General features: G+C 41.2%; 2 protein-coding genes across 2 annotated transcripts; both read left to right on the top strand.

The window, feature by feature from the left end:
• The first annotated feature begins 2,241 nt into the window (after positions 1 to 2,241).
• On the top strand, positions 2,242 to 5,016 carry LOC118772323 (NLR family CARD domain-containing protein 3-like). Its single transcript, XM_036520593.1, has 3 exons — positions 2,242 to 2,551; positions 2,970 to 3,030; positions 3,224 to 5,016. The coding sequence occupies exons 1-3, from the start codon at positions 2,288 to 2,290 to the stop codon at positions 5,014 to 5,016; spliced, it is 2,118 nt and encodes a 705-aa protein (XP_036376486.1). The 5' UTR covers positions 2,242 to 2,287.
• A 9,401-nt stretch (positions 5,017 to 14,417) lies between these two features.
• LOC118772319 (ribonuclease inhibitor-like) lies at positions 14,418 to 26,046 on the top strand. Its single transcript, XM_036520590.1, has 4 exons — positions 14,418 to 14,671; positions 15,773 to 15,949; positions 24,968 to 25,100; positions 26,029 to 26,046. The coding sequence occupies exons 1-4, from the start codon at positions 14,448 to 14,450 to the stop codon at positions 26,044 to 26,046; spliced, it is 552 nt and encodes a 183-aa protein (XP_036376483.1). The 5' UTR covers positions 14,418 to 14,447.
• Positions 26,047 to 26,392: the final 346 nt, after the last annotated feature.

Below are 26,392 nucleotides of genomic sequence, written 5' to 3' on the forward strand. Positions count from 1 at the left end.
TTGAAAGAAGGAATCACATCACAGTTAGTATCTCTTTGCCGGTACATAAGAAGTTATGTAAAATATGAAATCCAAGAGCTAATGAATACATTTGAAATGTAAATGTGGATATTTTGCATGGGACATATATCAGTGAATGAAGTCCTTTCTCCGTGTGCTGTTACCAGGCTCAGCCTGCAGAGGGCAGAGTCACCGGTACCCAGCTGTCAGTCTGTGAAGAGTGACCGCTCCATGGAGCGTCCCATTATGTTCAGTGGTGGACATCTCCCCCCTGATCCGAGGTGAGGTCACTGTGCCCCAAATAGAGGTCATGAATCAAAAGGAGACCCGAGATCTTGTGGGTTTCAGATCAAAATGGTGAAATGGGTCTTTTTTGGTGTGATCTGGCTCATTTCCTTTAACTGAGTAGTCCTGAAAAAAATTAGGCTGTTTCTCATTACATTACATTACTTATCATTAAAATGCATTTAGCAGACGCTCTTATCCAGAGCGACTTTTGCACAATAGAATATAAGTGTATCCATTCAAGTCACATGAGCAAAAGTGTCAGACCAGTCTAACAGAATTCACAGACCTCTGAATGTGAGCGTAATATCATTCAAGCCCTAGCACAACTTAACTTGTGCAAGACGACTATGCAACTGACTGTAACCTGACTAGGCAAAGGAAGCCAAGTAGACTTTGATACATCAATCAGTAGAAGATAGAGTCCAAAATACATCATAATAATGCAGGTAACATTTTTGGATTGGATTCTGTGTTCTAGTGATAGCAGGTAGCAGGTGTTTTGGGCGGGTATGGAGTTGGAACTGAGGTGCAGTCTGAAGAGGTGGGTCTTCAGTCTGTGACGAAAGATGGGCAGTGATTCCGCTGTCATGACCCCAGTGGGGAGTTCATTCCAATTTGAAAGTTGCTATCACCTGGGCTTCTCAGTTACTAGTCAGGAGTCAGTTTCTTCTTTCATTCTTTAACTTGCTTGTATGATTTAGAGAGGGCAGGTTAGAAGGATCAGGTGAACTATGTGGATAAAGAAGACAATTTGTCTGGTAGACAAGCAGTGATTGCTAGTTTCATATTAACAAACCAAATCAAAATAATGCAGTAATGTTAATTGCTAATCTCAGATCGACTCTCAATCTGCCACGACTCCCTCTACAACTGAAAACAAATTTAAGACATTAAAAGGTGTCACAGCTTGGTAGTTTGTAAACTGTAAAACAGCTGTCTTGCAAAGAGGTTCTAGTTTTATCACTGAAGGACATTGAAAGGCATGACCTAAATTGCTTGTATTTGTTTTCCTTCCTAATGTCATTCAGCCTTTAGCTGTGTGTTTGTGTTTGTGCTATCGGGTAACTATTGTTATCCAATAGTTCTATTCTTCTTATTCCGCCAAATTTTGTACCACTTCTCCTCCCACAATTTTTCAGATATCGACCCCAAACCAGCTGTAACCCCTCCGGTCTGACCCCGATCGGGTTGCTTGTATACTGCTAAGCCAGTTTTTGTGGTTTTTTCTTCCCTTTTTTCCCATAGTCTCCCATTCATTTTCAAAATCACCCCCTCACAGTTCATGGCCTTCCCATTCGCTCACTTTTCACCCCATGGCCCCCATACCTCACACATTGCCTCGGGACAAATGACCCAACACTCATCCAAGACCGTCTTGACCCGCACTCATCTTTTTGTCATTTTTTTAATCAGTGTTTTTACTCAGTTATTCATCTCTCCATACTGCCCTTGACTTCAATTCATTTTTCAAAGCCCTATCACACGGTCACACTTAGGCTGTCAGCAAACGTCCCTCATATGCTGCCTCAGGTCATGCCATCCAACACTCATTGAAAGTCATACTGACCCGCACTCGTCTTTTTGCCATTCACTTATCCCTCCATACTCCCGTTCACTTCAGTTCATTTTTCAAAGTCTTACCACTCGGTCACCATTTGATCAATAGCCACGGGACCTGATTTGGTGCTTTGGATCATGTGACCAAAGGTGGGTGTGTCCCTAGCAACCATATTGTTTACCCTAGCAACCGTCTAGCAACCACTTAGCCACATCCTAGAGATCGTCTCATATATGTTCACATGTTTTCGCTGCCAGCTTGCAAGCACACTCTGCATTTTCTTCAGGAAATGCACTTTTTTAGTTCAATCTGGAAATTTATAATTTTGAGCAGATGTCTCCTTTTCCCATCTTGCTAACTGAGCTCTGATTAAATGTGTATTCCTGTGTCTGCAGTGAGCTGTCAGAGCTCCAGTCCAGGTGTGCAGTGTGTGAGCAGGTGATGAAGGAGCCGGTCTCTATTACCTGTGGACACAGTTTCTGCAGACAGTGCATCAGCAGCTACTGGGAGCAGTCTGCTTCCGCAGGACACTATGCCTGTCCCCAGTGCAGGAAGAGGTCCAGAACTCGTCCCATGCTGCACGCACACACAGCGCTGGCTGGGCCTGTGCAGGAGCTCCAGCAGGAAGGGCTGAGTCCTGCAGACACACTGCAGACACACACACTGGTGGAGCCCACTGGAAACCAGCAGAGCCTCTGCCAGCAGGTAAGGGGCTTCACTCATTCACCTGAATCTTTCTGCACCTGGAGTCACTCATTCACCTGAATCTGCCTGCACCTGGAGTCACTCATTCACCTGAATCTGTCGTGGTTTCACTCATTCATTTGACTGTAATCCTCTTATTTACTGATTGGCTGGATTGTCTGTCCTTTAACCGCTCATTCTTCTGAATATGGCTGTCCAGTATAAAGCCACTCACCTGTTAGTCTCACATACTCACTCATTCATACTCTGTGTAATTTATACTCACTCATTTGTTCATTCATTCATCTGACCTCACTGGAAAAAATGGTTTCTTCGGCTAATATTCTGAATTGCACTTTCTAATTATCAGTTTTCATGCAGACTTTTTCATTCAATGTTCTTAAGCTCTGGTTTAACTGGTGTCTTTACTTCCTCGTAGTCCGTGATTGTAGATGCTTCACCCCTGTGTTCCAATGATCATGAGCTGGAAACGGAAAATAGTAAGATGTTTTTCACTGCATTTTTTACAAACAGAAAAGGGTTATCTGAACAAGGTCATCTTTTAGAAAACATCACCAATTTATCTTACTCGCACCATCACTATCTACAGACACACTGCTGCTGTTTAATGCCCCATAATACTCTCACACCCTTCAGCAACAGTGTTTTTTGAAAATGTCTCAATTTTTACAGAGAAATGTCCACAAAGAGTCCAAGGGAAGCTGAAATCCAGTCTGAAGAAGAGGTTTGAGTGCATATTTGAAGGGGCTGCAACATCAGGAAAACACACCCTCCTCAACAATATTTACACAGAGCTCTACATCACAGAGGGGGACAGTGAGGGGGTTAATAATGAACACGAGGTGTGGCAGATTGAGACAGCATCCAGGACACAGACCACACAAGACACTGCAATCAACTGCAATGACATCTTTAAACCCTTACCTGGACAAGACAAACCCATCAGAACTGTGCTAACGAAGGGGATCGCTGGCATTGGAAAAACAGTCTCTGTTCAGAAGTTCATTCTGGACTGGGCAGAAGGAAAAGCCAATCAGGATATTCGTTTCATGTTTGTTCTTCCTTTTCGGGAGCTGAACTTGATTAATGATGAACAATACAGTCTGCTTGGGCTTCTGCATGTCTTCCACCCTGAAATGAGAGGGATTGAAAACATTGAGTCTGATGTTGACAAAATTTTGTTCGTCTTTGATGGCCTGGATGAAAGCAGACTTCCCTTCAATTTCCAGCAGAATGAGATGCTGTCTGATGTAACAGAGACATCCTCAGTGGACGTGCTGCTGACAAACCTCATTAAGCGGAATCTGCTTCCCTCTGCTCTCCTCTGGATCACCTCCCGGCCAGCGGCAACTAATCAGATCCCTCCTAAGTACATCCACCGGGTGACAGAGGTACGAGGGTTCAATGACTCACAGAAGGAGGAGTACTTCAGGAAGAGATTCAGTGATGAGAACCAGGCCAGCAGAATTATTTCTCAAATAAAGTCATCCAGGAGTCTGTACATCATGTGTCACATACCAATCTTCTGTTGGATTTCTGCTGCTGTTCTGGAGCGGCTGTTGGGTGAAGATGACTGTGGAGAAATCCCTAAAACTCTGACTGGAATGTACACACACTTCCTGCTCATTCAGTCCAACATCAAGAATGAGAAATATCAGGGAAGAAATGAGACAGATCCACAAAAGCTTCTGGGGCTGGATAAAGACATCATTCTGAAACTGGGGCAGCTGGCTTTTGAACACTTGAAAAAGAGTAATCTTGTATTCTATGAAGAGGACCTGAGAGAGTGTGGCATTGATGTTGCTGAAGCGTCAGTGTACTCTGGGGTGTGCACAGAAATCTTTATAGAGGAGTCTGTGCTGTATCAGAAGAAAGTGTACTGCTTTGTGCATCTGAGCATCCAGGAGTATCTGGCTGCATTGTATGTGTTTCACTCATATGCAAGCAAGAATGTAAATGCACTGAAGTCCATTTTTGCTCGATGGTCTAAAGCCACTAAAATGTCACTCTGTGACTTGCACCAAAGATTTGTTGAGAAGGCCCTGGAGAGTAAGAATGGACACTTGGACCTTTTCCTGCGTTTCCTTCTTGGCCTCTCACTGGATTCCAATCAGAACCTTCTCAAAGGCCTTCTGACACAGACAGGAAGTAACTCAGAGAGCATCAAGGAAACAATTCAGTACATCAAGGAGTTAGAGGAGGATGATCCATCCCCAGACAGGTGCATCAATCTGTTCCACTGTCTGGCTGAACTGAACGATGATTCATTTGTGAAGGAGGTCCAAAAGTACCTGAGCTCAGAAAGTCATGAAAGGATCTCAGCTGCACACTGCTCTGCCTTGGCCTATATGCTCCTGATGTCAGAGGAGGTGCTGGATGAGTTTGACCTGAGGAAATACAACACCTCAGACGAGGGGCGCAGGAGACTGGTTCCAGCTGTGAGGTGCTGCAGAAAGGCTCTGTGAGTATCACTTTTCTAATATATATAGTGGTTATTCTGAAAACATGTTAGAATATGATGCAATACTTTTAGGTATCTCATTTGATTTTTTTACTTTCAATGCTTAAACCATTACAGGATCACAAAATTAAACAAAACCATTTTGGACATTTATGGACTTCATATTAAACTGATTATGCAGGCAAGAAAGTGGTAAAGTAGTTGTTTATGTTGGAATGTTGAGTTGTTGAATGGAATAAATTTAGATATTATCCCTAAACATAATGTCTTCCTATTTTTAAATTTCTTGGTTAAAATATTTTAGCAGTATTTGTTAAATATGAGAATATTGTCTAGAATAGTCAACATTCACAGGGTGGTGTCAGGAATATGAGAGAAGGATCCCGACGCAGACCAGAATAATGAAAATTCTGTGTTTTTTGACAGTCCGGAGGCAAAATTGAGGTCGCAAAGCAGTCCAAGTTCAAAAAGCCAAGAGGGTCAGAACACACACAACCAATCAGAATACTAATACAGGCAGAATCGGTCAAAAGACACACCCACAAAGACAGACAGGGGAAAACACATAAAACAGGCCGACCTCAGGTGGAGGTCTTGACAGGTGGATTATAGATATGTATCACTTAATTATAGATCACCACACATGTTCATCATTGCTACTGTTGCAGTTAAAGCTGTAATGTAGGCCAGTATCATTAGGATCATTCATGAAGTGTGGCTACTTCTAAATTTCATCCTAAATTGTGCATATGCAGAAAGCCATGCCAGTGTTTTGACTTGATGTGAGGATGTCAATGCAAATTCCAGACCCTGTGCATGAGCTAATAGGCATGAGTTTCCCTGTTTGTAAACATAACTTGAAAACATAACTGAAATGGCAGTAAAGGCTGAATTAAATGAAAAGTGAAGATGTGTCTGTTCAAGTGACAACAATGTGTGAAATACACAGGCAAATAAAAAAAAATATGTATTATAGGTAGCAATATCATTTAGAAATAAATACGCTATAGAAACCAACTACACAAATAACATTCATATTAATGACTGATCCATTTGAAATGACATATTAACAGGTTTTTGAATTGTTCCAGAATTAAAAATGAAATGAGATACTACCTTAATATAAATCCAGAAGTTGGAAATTGAATGACAACATAAATAAAATTGATGTGCTAGCACTTCACTTTCACTGGTGTGGCAATTTAACAAAGACATGGTGTACTAATATGTTCCATATGTACTTTGGATGTGTGTTGTTGCTCCAATTAATGCACTAGCACTTTTTGAGGATGTGGTTAATGGTACTTTACTCCATGAGTGTGCATTCAGAGATTAGGCAGACTTTATGGTGCGTATGAATGGTACAGCACTGCTTCTTCCTAAATATTTGCATGCTGTTGATCCCAGCACTGGAGAGCCCAACTAGATGCAATACTGCTGTGCAAGTGCAGAGGCAAGTCCTCTCCACCTGTGGTTTTCTGGCCACAGGGAGCTTTCAGAGGGAGCCCAGTGACAGGTCTGCATGTCCCCATCACTAAGAGGCATTATGGCTGATGCACAGAGCGGCATCATTCACATCACAACACAATATACTCACTTCCTCTACACGGTGGAATCACACCTCAAGAGGATATCAGAGGGAATTTACAGTCCATATTTTTACCTGCACCTCATTTACAGAAAACTATATTTTTATGAATGCCTCTTTCACCATGGAGCCATCTTAATTTCTTTAGCTGTTCCCTTTGTTACTCAAAACAACTTCATGTTAAGCACTGTTGGATTCTAAGTTCTGCTGAAAGTGAGTTTCATGTTTTGATGTTGTAATAGCCAGTAATGGGCTGTTTGAAAACCCATTAGTTAAAATCACATTTTTGAGAATCAGTTCCAGCTCATTTATCACTTGTAATACTGCACTCAGTGAAGTGCACTCAGTAAGGCAGCAGAATGCTGTTCATTGTGTAGAACTTGTTCAATATTATTGGCTACTACAGAAGCTGTAGTTATGCTGTTATTACCAGACCTTAATCCTGATTGTGCTTCACTGTATTATTATCATGTGAGAAGTGTTTTAGCTGAGCCTTAACCTAAGCATTAGGTTTACCTGAGCATTAAAGCTTAGAGACAGGTTTGGTAATTGAATGTACAGCAAGTTTTAAAAGGGAAGTGGCCAAGGTATCAGAAACAGCAGAATTTCAGGATTCAATATCTTTCAAAGACTTACAAACCTCTGTATCAGACACTGGATTAAATTAGACAAAATGTTGGAAAAGTGGACCAGTTCTGTCGGTACCTGTCCAAACATTCTTAAAACTGTAAAAAGGAACCAGCAGATATAAAATATTGATTTAAAAGATTTAAAATATTATGTTTTTAAATTTGCTGAAGAGGCTTCAGTCCTCATCGGTGATCTAAACATTTTCCAGAATTTGTAAGGATTGTTTAGGTATCTTGGATTCTGACGAAACGCTTTTAAATAAAATTCTAATTTTGTTTTGTCCCTTTAAGAACTAAAATCATTGCATAAATATCTGAAATGAGTCCAATCACAGGATATTGGTCAAAAAATGCTTTCCTTCTATGAATCAGATCTGAGAGCTGAGCAGAAAACCAGGGAATTGTCTCTGCCCCTTCTTGATAATTTTAACCCTAAATTTTAAACCTAATTTTGGTTGATTGTCTCTCCTCCATTTTAGTAGGAGCTTTCTTATTAGAGACTGATAAGCAGTATCTGGATATAATATAAATTTTATTGAAGTTAAAAGAATCCAAATCCAAATGAGATTAGTTATCAACAGATTTTTAAAATTTCCTGTAAAAATGAAGGCTTTGTTTTGAGCTCTGAACTAGGAGTCAAAGTTGAGCATGAGATTTGAGAGTCTCTCACCACACCAACAGGCCGATTTTAACTTGTGAGAGCGTGGTGGTGATCTCCCTGACGAGAACACTGGGTTGTGGGGATGGAAGCAGCAGCAGCAGGTGGCTGGGTTATAAGGAACGTCAGGTGTATCAGAGAGTCTCACAGCAGCAGCAATGCAGGCAGACGCAGTAGCAGTGATGGAGGATTTAGTCCTGGGAGGAGGACCAACACTTCCACATACACGCCACTACAATCAGTGCTGGGATGGTCACTGCTGTAAAAGTCATTAAAATAAATGGTATCAATAGGAGATAACAAATGAACTGCTTTTAATGTACTTTGATTAAAATAATGAAATCTGTAAAAGCTTTTCACAGTTTTCCATACAAATGAACAGGGTCAGGTTTCTCTCAGAGATATTGGGAAATAGAATTGCTTTGGTTTTGAGAGCTTTTGGTCATAAATGCTTTTTTATCTTGTCTTTTCAGACTCAGTAACTGTAACCTCACAGAGAAGTGCTTTGAAATTGTGGCCTCAGCTCTCCAGTCTTCCACCTCACCCCTGAGAGAGCTGGACCTCAGCAAGAATGACCTGGGGGAATCAGGAGTGAAGCTGCTGAGTGCTGCACTGATGAGTCCAAACTGTAAACTGCAGACTCTGAATCTCAGCTGCTGTAACCTGGGAGAATCAGGAGTGAAGCTGCTGAGTGCTGCACTGATGAGTCCAAACTGTAAACTGCAGACTCTGGATCTGAGCTTCTGTCAGATGGGAAGTTCAGGAGTGGAGCTGCTCTGTACTGGACTGAGCAAAGTATCCACTCTGAGGTGAGAATATTCTCAACAATGTTTTTCATCCTCTCCTTTTTATTTGGACAGGATTATAAACAACATTGGTAGCATGTTTCTTCTTAGCTGATTTGCTTTCTTATTTGACATTGGCCCTCTCTCAGTCTGTCATCTCTTTCAACAAAGATTCATACAAGCTGACAATTTAAACAAAAATTGACTATTAAAAAATGAAAAATCTATTAATTCTTGTAGAATAACATTCACATTAAAATGTACAACTATATATTTTTGTATACTGTACAACCAAGAAATTTCCATTATAAACAGCAATTGCCCTCCTCACAAGGAGACAGAAGGGGGTTTATGTGCTCTTGAGTGTTGAATTTGAAAGGAATGATTTTCTGGCCCGGAAAAGCATGTGGAGGACATGGAGGAAAAACCCTTACTTATAAAAGGGTTTACTGTAATGTGTGAGAAAGTTTGAAGTTTTGATGCAGGCTATTAGACGCAAGTAATGGTGATTATAAGATTTCATTTTGTTGACGAGATACAGACTTTCAGCTAACAATTTTAAACCCTTGTCTGGAGAATCTTTAGTTTTATAGTCACAGTAAGCATGGTACCCATCTTCAGCTACACAGTGAAAATAAAAATAGAATTAATTATAATTGTAAAGTCTTAGATGCAGCTTACTTTGGAATATAAAGAGCCTAAAAAAGACTTTTCACACTGCACTTAGCCCAGGGCTAAAAGCATTCTTAGAACCTTGTTAGCCCCAGGCTAAGAGAGCTGTTAGCCCCAGGCTAAGAAGACTTTCACACTGGCACAATCCTGGCACATTCCAAAGTGGGCTAACCCCAACACTAGCCTAGGGCTTGCTGGCCCTGCTATAGAGCAGGGTTAGCCCCGACTTTGCGGGGTTAGCCCCTGAAAATCGGGGCTAAAAGGTGCCAGTGTGAAACGGGGTTAAAATAAACAATGGACTTTGAGTCACGTTTTTGTTGTCCGATCACACAACTTCTTCGTCACGTCATTACAGTGTGTGTGTGCTTTATGTTTACGTGGTAACTACTAACATAAACCGGCAACATTCAGATGTTAAAGGTACCTAGCAAGCTAGCTAACTTAAAACAACAATAATATGTCTGGAAAAGACTTAAAAAGACCAAATTGGTCGTGGCGGAAACAGCATTGCTCCTGAGTTTGTGGTTGGAAAAGTCCGTTCAAGACAAACTAAATGGAACATGCCACAACAGAAAGGTTTACCACCATCTGTCAGCGAAGCTAGCGGAGGCAGGTTTCAACAGGACACTGGAACAACTCAAACAAAAGCTAAATGAAATGAGGGTTTTAACACCACTCTCACATATAGCCCTGCTAATGTCGGCATTTTAACGTTGCTGGTTGCTGTTAAAGAGTAGTCACGCGTCATTCTAGAACACTGATTCTCAATCCTGCTCCTGGGGCCCCCTGCTCTGCACGTTTTCCATCCCTCCCTGCTCTAGCTACCTGAATGAATACAGCAGTGGCACTTTTGATTGGTTGAGTACACCTGATTTAATCACTAATTCCAATCAGGTATGTTTGGAGCAAGGATAGATAGAAGATATGCAGGACAGGGGGGCTCCAGGAGTAGGATTGAGAAACACTGTTCTAGAATGTAAACATTAGTCGGGTGTTCCAACGGACATGTAACCCAGGGCTAGTAGAAGTGCAGTGTGAATCGTATAGCCCTGGGCTTAGGTTAACCCTGGGTTAACAATGTGTGTGTGAAAAGGGGCTAAATTATCCCAGGGTCAGCTCTTAGCCCTCGGCTAAGAATATTAAAGTTCAGTGTCTTCTAGAAATTACTAAAATAATATAGGTACGTGAACTAATCTAGTAGACTAATATGCAAAGGTAAAACAATGAGTACAGTTGTATTTTGTAGTTTTCTTCACAAAGAACTCCTTTCAAAGCAGCTCATAGTAAAAGTATGTGTTCCAAGAAATAGAACAAAAGCTTATGATAGTAAACTATGTAATGTGAAATGCATGAAAAATATCATTACATTAGCAACAGTGATGGTAATGATCATTTCTCATATGTTATGATCATGTTGTCTTTTTGGTGTATGAACAATTTCCTGCAGTGCAATATGACACTGTGTGGGAGGATGAAACTTTGTATGTAATTTTAAACTGAAGGCTGTCCCCAGTCATGGTTGACTGTGCCTTTTTGGAAGAACAGAGCAGTAACGGGTATGAAGCTCAAAGGACTGAACTGGGTCTAAATTTTATAGTAAGAATTGATTACTGCTCAAGCCATTACTCTCTGAGTGCAGTTTGATGAGTATGAATGTTCCCCTTTATACTGAATAACTGTAGAGTCTCAATGCACACAATGGAAGTGTGTGTTCAGTGTCTTTATTGGAGCCTCTTTCTCATTCAGAGAACTTGAAGTTTTCTAAGATGAGCCTCTTTTCCATTTGCAGAATGGATCAGTGTCATTTCAGTGATGAGTCCTGTGATCTCGTGGCCTCAGCTCTCCACCAGTCAGCCAACTCCCAGCTGAGAGAGCTGGACTTCAGCAAAAATAAGCTGGGTGAATCAGCAGTGAAGCTGCTCTGTGCTGGACTGACGAGTAAAGTGTGTGATATACAGGCTTTGAGGTAAGCACTAATGCTTATGATCTTTATCAGTGAATCATTTTATGCAGAAATAAAGAAATGGTTCATGAGAGGGTGTGTGTTGTTGTGAGTATTGTCGTAACTGTGTTATCGTTGCTATTGTCTGCATTGTGGTGACAACATCAGCATCTACACTATCATAAAGGAACATAAGTGTCTGCATTACCAAATCTCTAGCTGCTAGCAATGGCACAGAAACACAGCTGGTTGGAGTGGTGTCCCCATTGATCCCTGTGAGGAAATCTCAGCTGTAGGTGAAAATGAAAAGGCAGTGATGCAGTTGTGTTGCAGTCATTTGGAATATCCTGTGAACATCGTGTAGCAGTGCATTGCTGAGGACGGATTCACAGAAAGGGGTAACTGTGGCTGGATCTACATTCAGGGATGCCATAGAGTTCATACAACAGCTGAAGTGAAGCAGTTAAAAATAGGAAGTTCCAGAGCATGCTGGGTACTGAGGTGGAGAAGAGTCTGGAACAAGTCATATCTGTGATGTGATTTTCTGCGTTGTATACTTTCGCTAATTAACTTTGAACACAAAATGGTTAAAGAAACATCTTTCGAGCCTGCTGTGAGTGTGAATGTTGGTGTTGCACAAACATTATTACACTAAATCTAGTGAGAGGAATTTTCCTATCTTAGCTTCTTTTTTGTGGGTCAAGTCTCTATCTGAGGGTGTGCGTTGGTTTAATTAATCGGTCTTCACTTTCACTTCACAAAAGCTTGGATTACATTAGATTTATTTTGCACTCATTAAAATCCTTTTTAAGGAAGTGAAAGTACTTAACAGTGGGAAGAGAGGTGTAACCCACCTGAACCATCTCCAGTGTGTAATACCACCCGAGTAAAGCACAACAGCCATTTTGTGCCAGAGTCTCCCACACTTCCTCTCACCTGCTGGGATGCAGAGGGAGGGATTTATTCTGCCAGTCAGTCTGGGGATGATTAAATATCCAGACTGAGAGTCAGAATCACTCCTGCTGTTTACGAGAGGTGTGGTGGGACCTTTGTCCTTCCACAGTGACTCAGGACCTGAGGTTAAGGTCTCGTCTGGAAGAAGGTGTCTCCTACAGCAGTGATCCTTGATGCTGGTCCTGGATAAAACTCTGTGTATGATTGAAATCAGTTTGTAGCCAATCCAGTAGTGACTGTAATCATATTTGACTGAATTTATTTTGCCATAGCATTCCTCCAGCACATTTCTTTATCTGCTCTGAAGATGTTGGTTAGTGTATATTAGGGGTCACCTACTGTACCTCCAATGGCTCTAGGGTCTCATGTGGCTCTTCTGAACTTTGTGAGTGACAATTATAACAGCTTTGGCCTAGAAAGCTCATAAAACCCAGACAGAGCAATGTTTATCACTCACTGCAAATTGCAGAAACATTAAAAATATCTGCATTTATAACAGACCAGTGCTAGAGGAAATGTAACAAGATGATACCCCTTTACACCATGGGTTTAAATCGTCTGATTTATTCTTATTATAAAATATGCAACAACTACAGTTGTATTAACTGTTTTACTGTTGTGTGGAAGGACTTGTTTCCTAATAAATATTCATTTGTAAAATTAAATGAATGAATTGAAGTCTGTTTTCTCTTTTCTACAGACTCAGCAGCTGTAACCTTAATGAGAAGTCCTGTGAAAGTGTGATCTCAGCTCTACAGTCAGTCACCTCCTCCCTGAGAGAGCTGGACCTCAGCTACAGTAACCTGGGAGATTCAGGAATGAACCAGCTCTGTGCTTTACTGATGAGTCCAAACTGTAAACTAAAGTCTTTAAGGTGAGTGATGCTGTCTAAAATGTTTAAAATGTGTGTTTTATATAGTGTGTATCTCTCTGAATGACTATATTTCACATACAAGAAATGAACACGTATTCCTCTTGATATGTGTACTTGCTGGTTCATGGCTTCTGGGTGCTATGGCTGCTGAAATGAAATCATCATATCACTGTCATGTGCACTGGGTGACTGGTGTCCTCAGTAACATGCTGCCTTTCATCCATGATTCAGTTTCCACATTAGGTTCAGTTCACAAATCATCAGCAACAGACTGCAAGTTGTTAAATAAACTACTACTTTGTGAATATTTATCAAAGGAATTAATCCCAAAGAAATTTTCCATTGTAAGATGTTTATTTTCTCTTCTCTACAGACTCAGTGGCTGTAATCTTAAAGAGAAGTCCTGTGAAAGTCACAGCTCTAGTTAGTCAGTTCATCCCTGATAGAGCTGGACCTCAGCTACAATAAGCTGGGAGATTCAGGCTTCTCTAGACTTAACCTTGAAATCCTAGTGACCATGCAATGCTTCAAATTAACAATGGCATGAAATACTGCTTTAACATAAATTACAGGCTTCCATAAACCGATAGGTAGTATCTGGGTATAAATGAATCGTATGCTTGTCTTATACTTGTCAACCATGGTGTTAAAATTTTATTTCAAACAGAATGCTTTGTTTTGGGGGTTCTAGTATGTCTAACACAATCTATGTCACAGTGTTTACTGCCATCAAAATGCCATTTGCAAAAAATTTATATGGTCCATTAGTTAATATCTGACCTACTAATGGTAATTTATTCAGGAATTTACGATTAGGTCTTGTGGGAACATTAACAAGTTGCTTGAGTCAAATTAAATCCCCCGTAAGAACAAATTCTGAATCTGAAACTCAGGCAGTCAACTGGGTGATGATGTAATAGTCTCCTTCAAAATGAACAGAAATTTGTTGAAGCCTACGACTGTTACATGAGAGTTATTTCTGATATTCATGTGAATTGCTATAAACTCAAAGTACCTCTGTGTTTGTTATTGATTTATTAACTGTTGTGCTATATCTTGTGTTTACACCGATGGGGAGTGCAGTCTATTTGTGTACATATATACATGAAATCTGCTTAGAGACATAGACAATCACACACACATACACACACACACACAGAGACACACACACATACAGTCTCACACACGAAAAAACACACAAATGAACTGGATCACCAGGTTACTTTTTTTCTCAGTCACAGTTTGAAGTAGAAATGCTTGTGTTGTAGTGAATTTTAGATCATTAACGTTTTTGTACTTTCTTTTCAGACTAAGTGACTGTGATCTTACACAGATGTTCTTTGAAACTGTGGCCTCAGCTCTCCAGTCAGCCACCTCACCCCTGACAGAGCTGCACCTCAGCAGGAATAAGCTGGGAGAATCAGGAGGGAAGCTGCTGAGTGCTGCACTGATGAGTCCAAACCGTAAACTACAGACTCTGGATGTGAGCTTCTGTCAGATGGGAAGTTCAGGAGTGGAGCTGCTCTGTACTGCACTGAGCAAAGTGTCCACTCTGAGGTTAGAATCCTGTCATTAATTATGGTTTACATCCTCTCATTTTTAGTTGGACAGGATTATAAAAAACATGAGCAGCATATTTATTCTTTGCTGATGTGCTTGACTTTGGCCTTCTCTCAGTCTGTCAGATTTTTTAACAAAAGATTCATACAAAATGATTATTTTAAAAAAGAAAAATACAAGGATTCTCATAGAATAGCATAGTAAAATGAAAATTAAAATGTAAAACTGTAATTTTTGTGTAGTGTACAACCATCATATTTCCATCATTACAGCCATGGACCTCCGTACTAGGAGACTGAATAGGTTTTATATTGTCATGAGAGTTGAATTTGAAAGGAATAATTTCCTGGCCTGGAAAAGCATGTGGAGGACAATGTAAAAACACTCTTAACAAGAGTTTACTGTAATGTGTGAGAATGTTTGAAGTGTTGATGCGGACTATCACATGCAAGTAAAGAAATAAGATATCAAAGATTTAATTCAGTTCTTTCCCTCTGAAAGTTATGGTGATTATAAGATTTCATTTTGTTGAAGAGATACAGACTTTCAGCTGACAATTTTAAACGCTTGTCTGGAGAATCTTTAGTTTTATAGTCACATTAAGAATGGTAACCATCTTCAGCTACACAGTGAAAATCAAACTGAAATTGATCATAACTGTAACGTCTTAGATGCAGTCTGCCTTGGAATATAAAGAGCCATAGAGTTCAGTGTCTTCCATGATATCACTAAACTAATGGGTACACAAACTAATCTGGTAAATTTATATATGTAGGTCAGGCAGTTAGTACAGTTTCAGTTTATAGTTTTCTTAACAAAGAACTCCTTTCATAGGACCTCATAGTAACAGTATGTGTTCCAGGACATAGAACAAAAGTTTGTGCTAGCAAAAGTTTCTGTCTCTGTGGAGGAGCAGAACAGTAACAGGTATGAAGCTCAAAGAACTGAACTGGGTCCCGACTTTAAAATAAGTTCCCCTTTGAACTGAATATATATGTGGAGTCTCATGCAGGAAGTGTCTGTTCAGTGTCTTTACTGGGGCTCTTTCTCATCAGAGAACTTGTGCTGTTGTAAGAAGAGCCTCTTCTCCCTTTATAGAATGGATCAGTGTCGTCTGAATGACCAGTCCTGTGATCTCGTGGCCTCAGCTCTCCACCAGTCAGCCAACTCCCAGCTGAAAGAGCTGGATTTCAGCAACAATAAGCTGGGAGAATCAGCAGTGAAGCTGCTCTGTGCTGGACTGAGGAGTCCACTGTGTGATATACAGGCTTTGAGGTAAGCACAGATGCTTATGATCTTCATCAGTGAATCATTTTCTGCTGGAGTAAAGAAATAGTTCATGAGAGAGCATGTGTTGTTGTGAGTATTGGCAAACTATGCTATTGTGTCTACTGTCACCACATTGTGGTGACAACATCAGCATCTACCCTTTCATAAAGGAACATAAGTGTCTGCATTACCAAATTTCTAGCTGCCTGCAGTGGCACAGAAACACAGCTGGTTTTATAGTGGTGACCAAATTGCTCCGTGTGAGGAAATCTCAGTTGTGGGTGAAAACAAAAAGGCAGCGATGCAGCTGTGTTGCAGTCGTTTGGAATATCCTGCACACATTGTGTAGCAGTGCAGCAGTGATGATGGATTCGCAGAAAGGGGTAACTGTGTCTGCAGAGGGAGGGATTTATTCAGCCAGTTAAACTGGGGATCATTAAATAGCTAGACTGAGTCAGAATCACTTCTACTCTTTACCAAAAGTGCTGTGGGATGTTTAACCTTCTACAGTGAGGCAAGACCTGGGTTTAACATCTCACTGGGAGGAAGGTGTCTCTTACAACAGTGATCCTTAATGCTGATTCTGTGTGTGATTGATTTCAGTTTGTAGGTAACCCAGTAGAGACTGTAATCTGTGTGTCTGGTTTCCTTTGCATTAGCACTCCTCCTCCAGCAAATATCATTATCTGCTGTGGAGAGCACTGTATATTAGGGGGTCACCAATGTGTGGCTCTACGGCCTCATGTGGATCTTCTGAGCTTCCTGTGTGAAGATGAGAAAAGCTTTGGGCCAGACACCTCATAAATGTAACATCCTTATGTGCTAGCCAGCTCAGTATGTGCACTATGGGACGCCGTAGTAGGGTGATGTAGAAAAGACCCGAGATTCAGATGTACATGAGTTAACAGCAGAATAAATAAGCGCACAGTGACAGTGGTGTCGATCTCGTTTATTAAACATGCCAATGGGCAAATACAACAATAAACACCAGCACAGAACAATGTCTGTCACCCACTGCAAATTTTAGAAGCATTAAAAATGCATGTGATTATAAAAGACCTACTGCAAGAAGAAATATAACAAAATGATACCTATTCACACAATTTGGTTTAAATCTGCTCAGTTATCCTTATTATGAAATATTCAGCAGCTACAATTGTATTAACTGTTTAACCCTTGTGTCAAAAGGCTTGGTTCCAAACAAACATTCATTTGTATAATTGAATGAATGCACTGAGGTATATTTTCTCTTCTCTACAGACTCAGCAGCTGTAACCTTAATGAAAAGTCTTGTGAAAGTGTGATCTCAGCTCTACAGTCAGTCATCACATCCCTGAGAGAGCTGGACCTGAGGAATAATAACCTGGGAGATTCAGGAGCAGAGCAGCTCTGTGCTTTACTGATGAGTCCAAACTGTAAAATCCAGACTTTGAGGTAAGTTATGCTGTCTGATAATCGTTAAGATGTAACTGTAAAGTAACTGAAAGCATTATGTAGTGAGAGAGACAGAAATGTTTGTTTCTTGAGGACGAATAACCCTGACTGCAGAGAGTAAAGATGCAGAGAAAAAACCAAGGGCTAAATTTAGATGGTGTTAATGACTGCTTCACTGCATAGTGGAAGACTGTCTACTTATTTCAGCATGGCAAGATCAGTAAAGGTTGACTGAGCTGCAGTTATCAAATATTGAAATATTAAAAAGAGGAATATAAAATAGTATGCATTTGCAAGTGAATAACAGTGAGATTTTGTTAATGACAATGATGGTGACAATGAACACAATTATTATAATGTGTTATGTCATATTTTATTTTGATGGATGTATGAAAAGTTTCTTCAAACACAGTATGGGAAAGTTGAAGCACTGAGTGTAATTTCAAATTGAAGGCTGTTTCTGTTCATGGTGAGTCAGTTCACTCCTTGGAGGAACAGACAAGTATCAGATACAAAGCTCCAAGGGCTGAATTAGGTCCAGGCTTTAATGTAAGGATTATAGTTTAGTTCAAATCAATTTAATATAATTCAATTGTGTAGAACCTATTTCAAAGGGATTTTGTCACAAAGCAGATTTACAGAGGTCCCACCCCTCAACCCTCAATAGCAAGGGTACATCAACAGGAGCTAGGACCTTCTTTGCTAATAGGAAGAAACCTTGAGCAGAACTCAACTCAAGAGGGAACCCCTCTGGTTGGCATTGGGCAGTTGAATTAGGGGAGTGGTGGGGAGGGAAGAGTCTGAGGAGGAAGGGATGGTCAGGTTGGTGGGAGTACTGGCTGAGCCCAGTCAGACAGGAGAGCAGGTGAGGCATATGGAGCTGGCCCAGGGGAGCCGGGGTGGGCTGCTCCATCGTTCCTTGTATCTGAAGCTCCAGAAGGTTCTCCAGAGAGGGAAGGAGGGAGGAGAGAAGCCGTTAATAGAGAAATGTACATGAAAGAAGTGAGGATCAATAAGATGAGAGAGCGAGAGAGAGAGAGGAGAGAAGAGTAGCCTGCGTGCAATAGGAAACCCTGACAGATTAAGGCTATGGCAGCATAACTAAGGGATGGGAGGCAGAGGGCCAGCACAGCCATGAGGGCAGACCTGAGGCTGTCACCACCAGATCACAGCAGGAACTGCAAAGCAGAGAGTTACTGTGCCATGATATAGAGACAGCGCTGACAGCTCAGTCTACCAGAGACTCTGTCAGTCCCTCAACCCCCATCCCTCAACTAAAGGGATTCCTGAAACACAATAACATTAGTCTCTCTGTGCAGGTGGAAGAGTATTAATGTTCCTCTTTGTATTGAGTATATTCAGGGTCTCAGTGCAGGAAATGTGTGTTCAGTGTCTTGATTGGGACCTTTTCTTATTCAGAGAAAGTGTCTTGTTCTAAGAGCCTCTTTTCCCTTGTAGAACTGATCATTGTCGTTTCAGTGACCAGTCCTGTGATCTCGTGGCCTCAGCTCTCCACCAGTCAGCAAACTCCCAGCTGAGAGAGCTGGACTTCAGCAACAGTAAGCTGGGAGAATCAGCAGTGAAGCTGCTCTGTGCTGGACTGAGGAGTCCAGCGTGTGATATACAGGCTTTGAGGTAAGCACAGATGCTTATGATCTTCATCAGTGAATCATTTTATGCTGGAGTAAAGAAATAGTTCATGAAAGAGCATGTGTTGTTGTGAGTATTGGCAAGCTATGCTATTGTGTCTACTGTCAGCACATTGTGGTGACAACATCAGCATCTACACTTTCATAAAGGAACATAAGTGTCTGCATTACCAAATTTCTAGCTGCCTGCAGTGGCACAGAAACACAGCTGGTTTTATAGTGGTGACCAAATTGCTCCGTGTGAGGAAATCTCAGTTGTGGGTGAAAACAAAAAGGCAGCGATGCAGCTGTGTTGCAGTCGTTTGGAATATCCTGCACACATTGTGTAGCAGTGCAGCAGTGATTATGGATTCGCAGAAAGGGGTAACTGTGTCTGTATCTACATTCAGGGATGCCACAGAGTTCATACAGCAGCTGGGCTGAAGAAGTTACATTACATTACATGCATTTACCAGATGCTCTTATCCAGAGCGACTTCAGTTACAATGGAATATAAGTGTATCCCTTCAATTCAAACAAGCAACAGTGCCAGACCAGGCTAACAACATTCTCAGACCAGTGAGTGTGAGCATAGACATATTCAAGCTCTACCACAAGATAACTTGTGCAGTTTGTTAAAAAGTCAGGTATAGAGCGATACAACCAGTCCTACAACACAAATTCATAATATATCATAATACTACACATAAAATTAACATCAACTGGAAAAAGTAGCAGGTGTTAGGGGTGGGGACAGAAGTGTAGCGGAGATGCAGTCTGAAAAGGTGGGTCTTCAATGTGCATTGGAAGATGGCCAGTGATTTCACCGTCCTAACCTCCGTGGGGAGTTCATTCTACCACTGAGGGACCAGTACAGACAGGGATCATGTCTGAGAAGAGCAATCCTGTCGGGTCGGGACAGCCAGTTGCTGTGTGGATGCAGAGTGCAGCGATGTTGTGGGAACATAGGATTTGAAGATGGGTCATAGGTATGAGTTAAATATAAAAATGGCTAGCCAGTTAAAGAATCCTTTTATATAATGTTGGATTTGCCAATGATTTCCCCAAATTTTCTCCAATTTTGGAATGGCCAGGTGTGTTGTAGAAGATGCCCTTTAGCTGCCACCCACTAAAACAAACCTAAACCATCACCAATGTGTAGTACCACCTGAGTGATGCACAGCAGCCATTTTGTGGCAGAATCTCCCACTCTTCCTCTCACCCACTGGGGTGCAGAGGGAGGGATTTATTCAGCCAGTTAAACTGGGGATCATTAAATAGCCAGACTGAGTCAGAATCACTTCTGCTCTTTACCAAAAGTAACCTTCTATAGTGAGGCAAGACCTGGGTTTAGCATCTCACCTGGAGGAAGGTGTCTCTTACAACAGTGATCCTTAATGCTGATTCTGCGTGTTATTGATTTCAGTTTGTAGGTAATGCAGTAGAGACTGTAATCTGTGTCTGGTTTCCTTTGCATTAGCACTCCTCCTCCAGCAAATATCATTATCTGCTGTGGAGAGCACTGTACATTAGGGGGTCACCAATGTGTGGCTCTACGGCCTCATGTGGATCTTCTGAGCTTCCTGTGTGAAGATGAGAAAATCTTTGGGCCAGACACCTCATAAATGTAACATCCTTATGTGCTAGCCAGCTCAGTATGTGCACTATGGGACACCGTAGTAGGGTGATGTAGAAAAGACCCGAGATTCAGATGTACATGAGTTAACAGCAGAATAAATAAGCGCACAGTGACAGTGGTGTCGATCTCGTTTATTAAACATGCCAATGGGCAAATACAACAATAAACACCAGCACAGAACAATGTCTGTCACCCACTGCAAATTTTAGAAGCATTAAAAATGCATGTGATTATAAAAGACCTACTGCAAGAAGAAATATAACAAAATGATACCTATTCACACAATTTGGTTTAAATCTGCTCAGTTATCCTTATTATGAAATATTCAGCAGCTACAATTGTATTAACTGTGTAACCCTTGTGTCAAAAGGCTTGGTTCCAAACAAACATTCATTTGTATAATTGAATGAATGCACTGAGGTATATTTTCTCTTCTCTACAGACTCAGCAGCTGTAACCTTAATGAAAAGTCTTGTGAAAGTGTGATCTCAGCTCTACAGTCAGTCATCACATCCCTGAGAGAGCTGGACCTGAGGAATAATAACCTGGGAGATTCAGGAGCAGAGCAGCTCTGTGCTTTACTGATGAGTCCAAACTGTAAAATCCAGACTTTGAGGTGAGTTATGCTGTCTGATAATCGTTAAGATGTAACTGTAAAGTAACTGAAAGCATTATGTAGTGAGAGAGACAGAAATGTTTGTTTCTTGAGGACGAATAACCCTGACTGCAGAGAGTAAAGATGCAGAGAAAAAACCAAGGGCTAAATTTAGATGGTGTTAATGACTGCTTCACTGCATAGTGGAAGACTGTCTACTTATTTCAGCATGGCAAGATCAGTAAAGGTTGACTGAGCTGCAGTTATCAAATATTGAAATATTAAAAAGAGGAATATAAAATAGTATGCATTTTCAGGTGAATAACAGTGAGATTTTGTTAATGACAATGATGGTGACAATGAACACAATTATTATAATGTGTTATGTCATATTTTATTTTGATGGATGTATGAAAAGTTTCTTCAAACACAGTATGGGAAAGTTGAAGCACTGAGTGTAATTTCACATTGAAGGCTGTTTCTGTTCATGGTGAGTCAGTTCACTCCTTGGAGGAACAGACAAGTATCAGATACAAAACTCCAAGGGCTGAATTAGGTCCAGGCTTTAATGTAAGGATTATAGTTTAGTTCAAATCAATTTAATATAATTCAATTGTGTAGAACCTATTTCAAAGGGATTTTGTCACAAAGCAGATTTACAGAGGTCCCACCCCTCAACCCTCAATAGCAAGGGTACATCAACAGGAGCTAGGACCTTCTTTGCTAATAGGAAGAAACCTTGAGCAGAACTCAACTCAAGAGGGAACCCCTCTGGTTGGCATTGGGCAGTTGAATTAGGGGAGTGGTGGGGAGGGAAGAGTCTGAGGAGGAAGGGATGGTCAGGTTGGTGGGAGTACTGGCTGAGCCCAGTCAGACAGGAGAGCAGGTGAGGCATATGGAGCTGGCCCAGGGGAGCCGGGGTGGGCTGCTCCATCGTTCCTTGTATCTGAAGCTCCAGAAGGTTCTCCAGAGAGGGAAGGAGGGAGGAGAGAAGCCGTTAATAGAGAAATGTACATGAAAGAAGTGAGGATCAATAAGATGAGAGAGCGAGAGAGAGAGAGGAGAGAAGAGTAGCCTGCGTGCAATAGGAAACCCTGACAGATTAAGGCTATGGCAGCATAACTAAGGGATGGGAGGCAGAGGGCCAGCACAGCCATGAGGGCAGACCTGAGGCTGTCACCACCAGATCACAGCAGGAACTGCAAAGCAGAGAGTTACTGTGCCATGATATAGAGACAGCGCTGACAGCTCAGTCTACCAGAGACTCTGTCAGTCCCTCAACCCCCATCCCTCAACTAAAGGGATTCCTGAAACACAATAACATTAGTCTCTCTGTGCAGGTGGAAGAGTATTAATGTTCCTCTTTGTATTGAGTATATTCAGGGTCTCAGTGCAGGAAATGTGTGTTCAGTGTCTTGATTGGGACCTTTTCTTATTCAGAGAAAGTGTCTTGTTCTAAGAGCCTCTTTTCCCTTGTAGAACTGATCATTGTCGTTTCAGTGACCAGTCCTGTGATCTCGTGGCCTCAGCTCTCCACCAGTCAGCAAACTCCCAGCTGAGAGAGCTGGACTTCAGCAACAGTAAGCTGGGAGAATCAGCAGTGAAGCTGCTCTGTGCTGGACTGAGGAGTCCAGCGTGTGATATACAGGCTTTGAGGTAAGCACAGATGCTTATGATCTTCATCAGTGAATCATTTTATGCTGGAGTAAAGAAATAGTTCATGAAAGAGCATGTGTTGTTGTGAGTATTGGCAAGCTATGCTATTGTGTCTACTGTCAGCACATTGTGGTGACAACATCAGCATCTACACTTTCATAAAGGAACATAAGTGTCTGCATTACCAAATTTCTAGCTGCCTGCAGTGGCACAGAAACACAGCTGGTTTTATAGTGGTGACCAAATTGCTCCGTGTGAGGAAATCTCAGTTGTGGGTGAAAACAAAAAGGCAGCGATGCAGCTGTGTTGCAGTCGTTTGGAATATCCTGCACACATTGTGTAGCAGTGCAGCAGTGATTATGGATTCGCAGAAAGGGGTAACTGTGTCTGTATCTACATTCAGGGATGCCACAGAGTTCATACAGCAGCTGGGCTGAAGAAGTTACATTACATTACATGCATTTACCAGATGCTCTTATCCAGAGCGACTTCAGTTACAATGGAATATAAATGTATCCCTTCAATTCAAACAAGCAACAGTGCCAGACCAGGCTAACAACATTCTCAGACCAGTGAGTGTGAGCATAGACATATTCAAGCCCTACCACAAGATAACTTGTGCAGTTTGTTAAAAAGTCAGGTATAGAGCGATACAACCAGTCCTACAACACAAATTCATAATATATCATAATACTACACATAAAATTAACATCAACTGGAAAAAGTAGCAGGTGTTAGGGGTGGGGACAGAAGTGTAGCGGAGATGCAGTCTGAAAAGGTGGGTCTTCAATGTGCATTGGAAGATGGCCAGTGATTTCACCGTCCTAACCTCCGTGGGGAGTTCATTCTACCACTGAGGGACCAGTACAGACAGGGATCATGTCTGAGAAGAGCAATCCTGTCGGGTCGGGACAGCCAGTTGCTGTGTGGATGCAGAGTGCAGCGATGTTGTGGGAACATAGGATTTGAAGATGGGTCATAGGTATGAGTTAAATATAAAAATGGCTAGCCAGTTAAAGAATCCTTTTATATAATGTTGGATTTGCCAATGATTTCCCCAAATTTTCTCCAATTTTGGAATGGCCAGGTGTGTTGTTGAAGATGCCCTTTAGCTGCCACCCACTAAAACAAACCTAAACCATCACCAATGTGTAGTACCACCTGAGTGATGCACAGCAGCCATTTTGTGGCAGAATCTCCCACTCTTCCTCTCACCCACTGGGGTGCAGAGGGAGGGATTTATTCAGCCAGTTAAACTGGGGATCATTAAATAGCCAGACTGAGTCAGAATCACTTCTGCTCTTTACCAAAAGTAACCTTCTATAGTGAGGCAAGACCTGGGTTTAGCATCTCACCTGGAGGAAGGTGTCTCTTACAACAGTGATCCTTAATGCTGATTCTGCGTGTTATTGATTTCAGTTTGTAGGTAATGCAGTAGAGACTGTAATCTGTGTCTGGTTTCCTTTGCATTAGCACTCCTCCTCCAGCAAATATCATTATCTGCTGTGGAGAGCACTGTACATTAGGGGGTCACCAATGTGTGGCTCTACGGCCTCATGTGGATCTTCTGAGCTTCCTGTGTGAAGATGAGAAAATCTTTGGGCCAGACACCTCATAAATGTAACATCCTTATGTGCTAGCCAGCTCAGTATGTGCACTATGGGACACCGTAGTAGGGTGATGTAGAAAAGACCCGAGATTCAGATGTACATGAGTTAACAGCAGAATAAATAAGCACACAGTGACAGTGGTGTCGATCTCGTTTATTAAACATGCCAATGGGCAAATACAACAATAAACACCAGCACAGAACAATGTCTGTCACACTGCAAATTTTAGAAGCATTAAAAATGCATGTGATTATAAAAGACCTACTGCAAGAAGAAATATAACAAAATGATACCTATTCACACAATTTGGTTTAAATCTGCTCAGTTATCCTTATTATGAAATATTCAGCAGCTACAATTGTATTAACTGTTTAACCCTTGTGTCAAAAGGCTTGGTTCCAAACAAACATTCATTTGTAAAATTGAATGAATGCACTGAGGTATATTTTCTCTTCTCTACAGACTCAGTGGCTGTAACCTTAATGAGAAGTCCTGTGAAAGTGTGATCTCAGCTCTACAGTCAGTCATCTCATCCCTGAGAGAGCTGGACCTCAGCTACAGTAAGCTGGGAGATTCAGGAGTGGAGCAGCTCTGTGCTTTACTGATGAGTCCAAACTGTAAACTACAGACTTTGAGGTGAGTGATGCTGTTTGATAATCCTAATTTCTAAACATTTTACTGAAGTCATCTAGTAAATATTGCCTGACAGATTCCATGAAGATATGAAAGATGGATCCTTCTTAAATGTTTTTAAGGTTTTTTTTCACAAGAATTACTGTAACCAAAAGTTATACTGAGTGACAGAGAGAGAGATGTTTGTACATTGAGGCTGAATAACCCCTGACTGCAGAAGAGTGAAGATACAGAGAACAGACCCAGGGCTAAATTTAGTAAAGGATTCTGTGTGCTTGGTTGGCAGTAAAGGCCTACTTGGAATTTACTAACCAGTCATAATGAGTGAAGTCCACTACAAATAACTGTTACTCAGGGACAACAGCATTGTTGGCCTTTACCATTAATATATGTGCAGTTCCTCATACATAATTATTCATATGCAAAAGAAGGGAAAGTGTTAAAACAGGAAGGGTATTTAGCAAAGTAATGAATCTGCTTCATTAATAAATATTCACTTACATACATGCAATAGATCTTTAATTTTGTTCAACTTCATACAAGTATAAACTATAAACATATTGGCAATTCAAATTCTGCTGTAAATCAGAGACATACACTGTCCTACCAAAGGTCATGGGATGTGGGTAGCTGTGAGTCTTTATGAAGAATTTATGAAGATCTCTCTTCAGGTCATTCCAGAGATTTTCAATAGGGTTGAGGTCAGGGCTCTGACTGGGCCATTCCAAGACATTGCCCTTCCTTTTTCAGTCATTTCACTGTGGATGTGGCTGTGTGCTGTCGGTAGTTGTCATCCTGAAAGGTCAAGTTCAGCTTTTTTGCAGAGTGTAGCAGGTTTTTTTTAAAAAAACTGTTGATATTTTGCACTCTTCATTTCCCAATCCTTCCAGAGCTCCTGTCCCTGCTGAAGAGAAGCAGCTCTATAGCGTGGTGCTGCCACCATCATGCTTGACAGCAGGGACTGTGTTCTTTGGCTCATGGGCTGTGCTGTTTTTGAACCAAACATATGATTTGGAAATAAGGCCAAAAAGTTCTACCTTAGTTTCATAAATCCTATATATCAGAGAGAGAGAGAGAGAGAGAGAGAGAGAGGGAGAGAGCGGGGTTGTTCACTTTCAAGTTCCCTTGGTGAAGTTTCTGAAGGTAATTTCATGGATTTCTTGCAGCCAAAACTAAATATCTGGATTACACGTACAGTAAAAGGCTTGATATGGCCAAACGTCGACATATTTTAGGCCCTCTAATTTTAACAGA

Source organism: Megalops cyprinoides, unplaced genomic scaffold (assembly GCF_013368585.1).
Source record: "Megalops cyprinoides isolate fMegCyp1 unplaced genomic scaffold, fMegCyp1.pri scaffold_28_arrow_ctg1, whole genome shotgun sequence".
Taxonomy (NCBI): Eukaryota; Metazoa; Chordata; class Actinopteri; order Elopiformes; family Megalopidae; genus Megalops; species Megalops cyprinoides.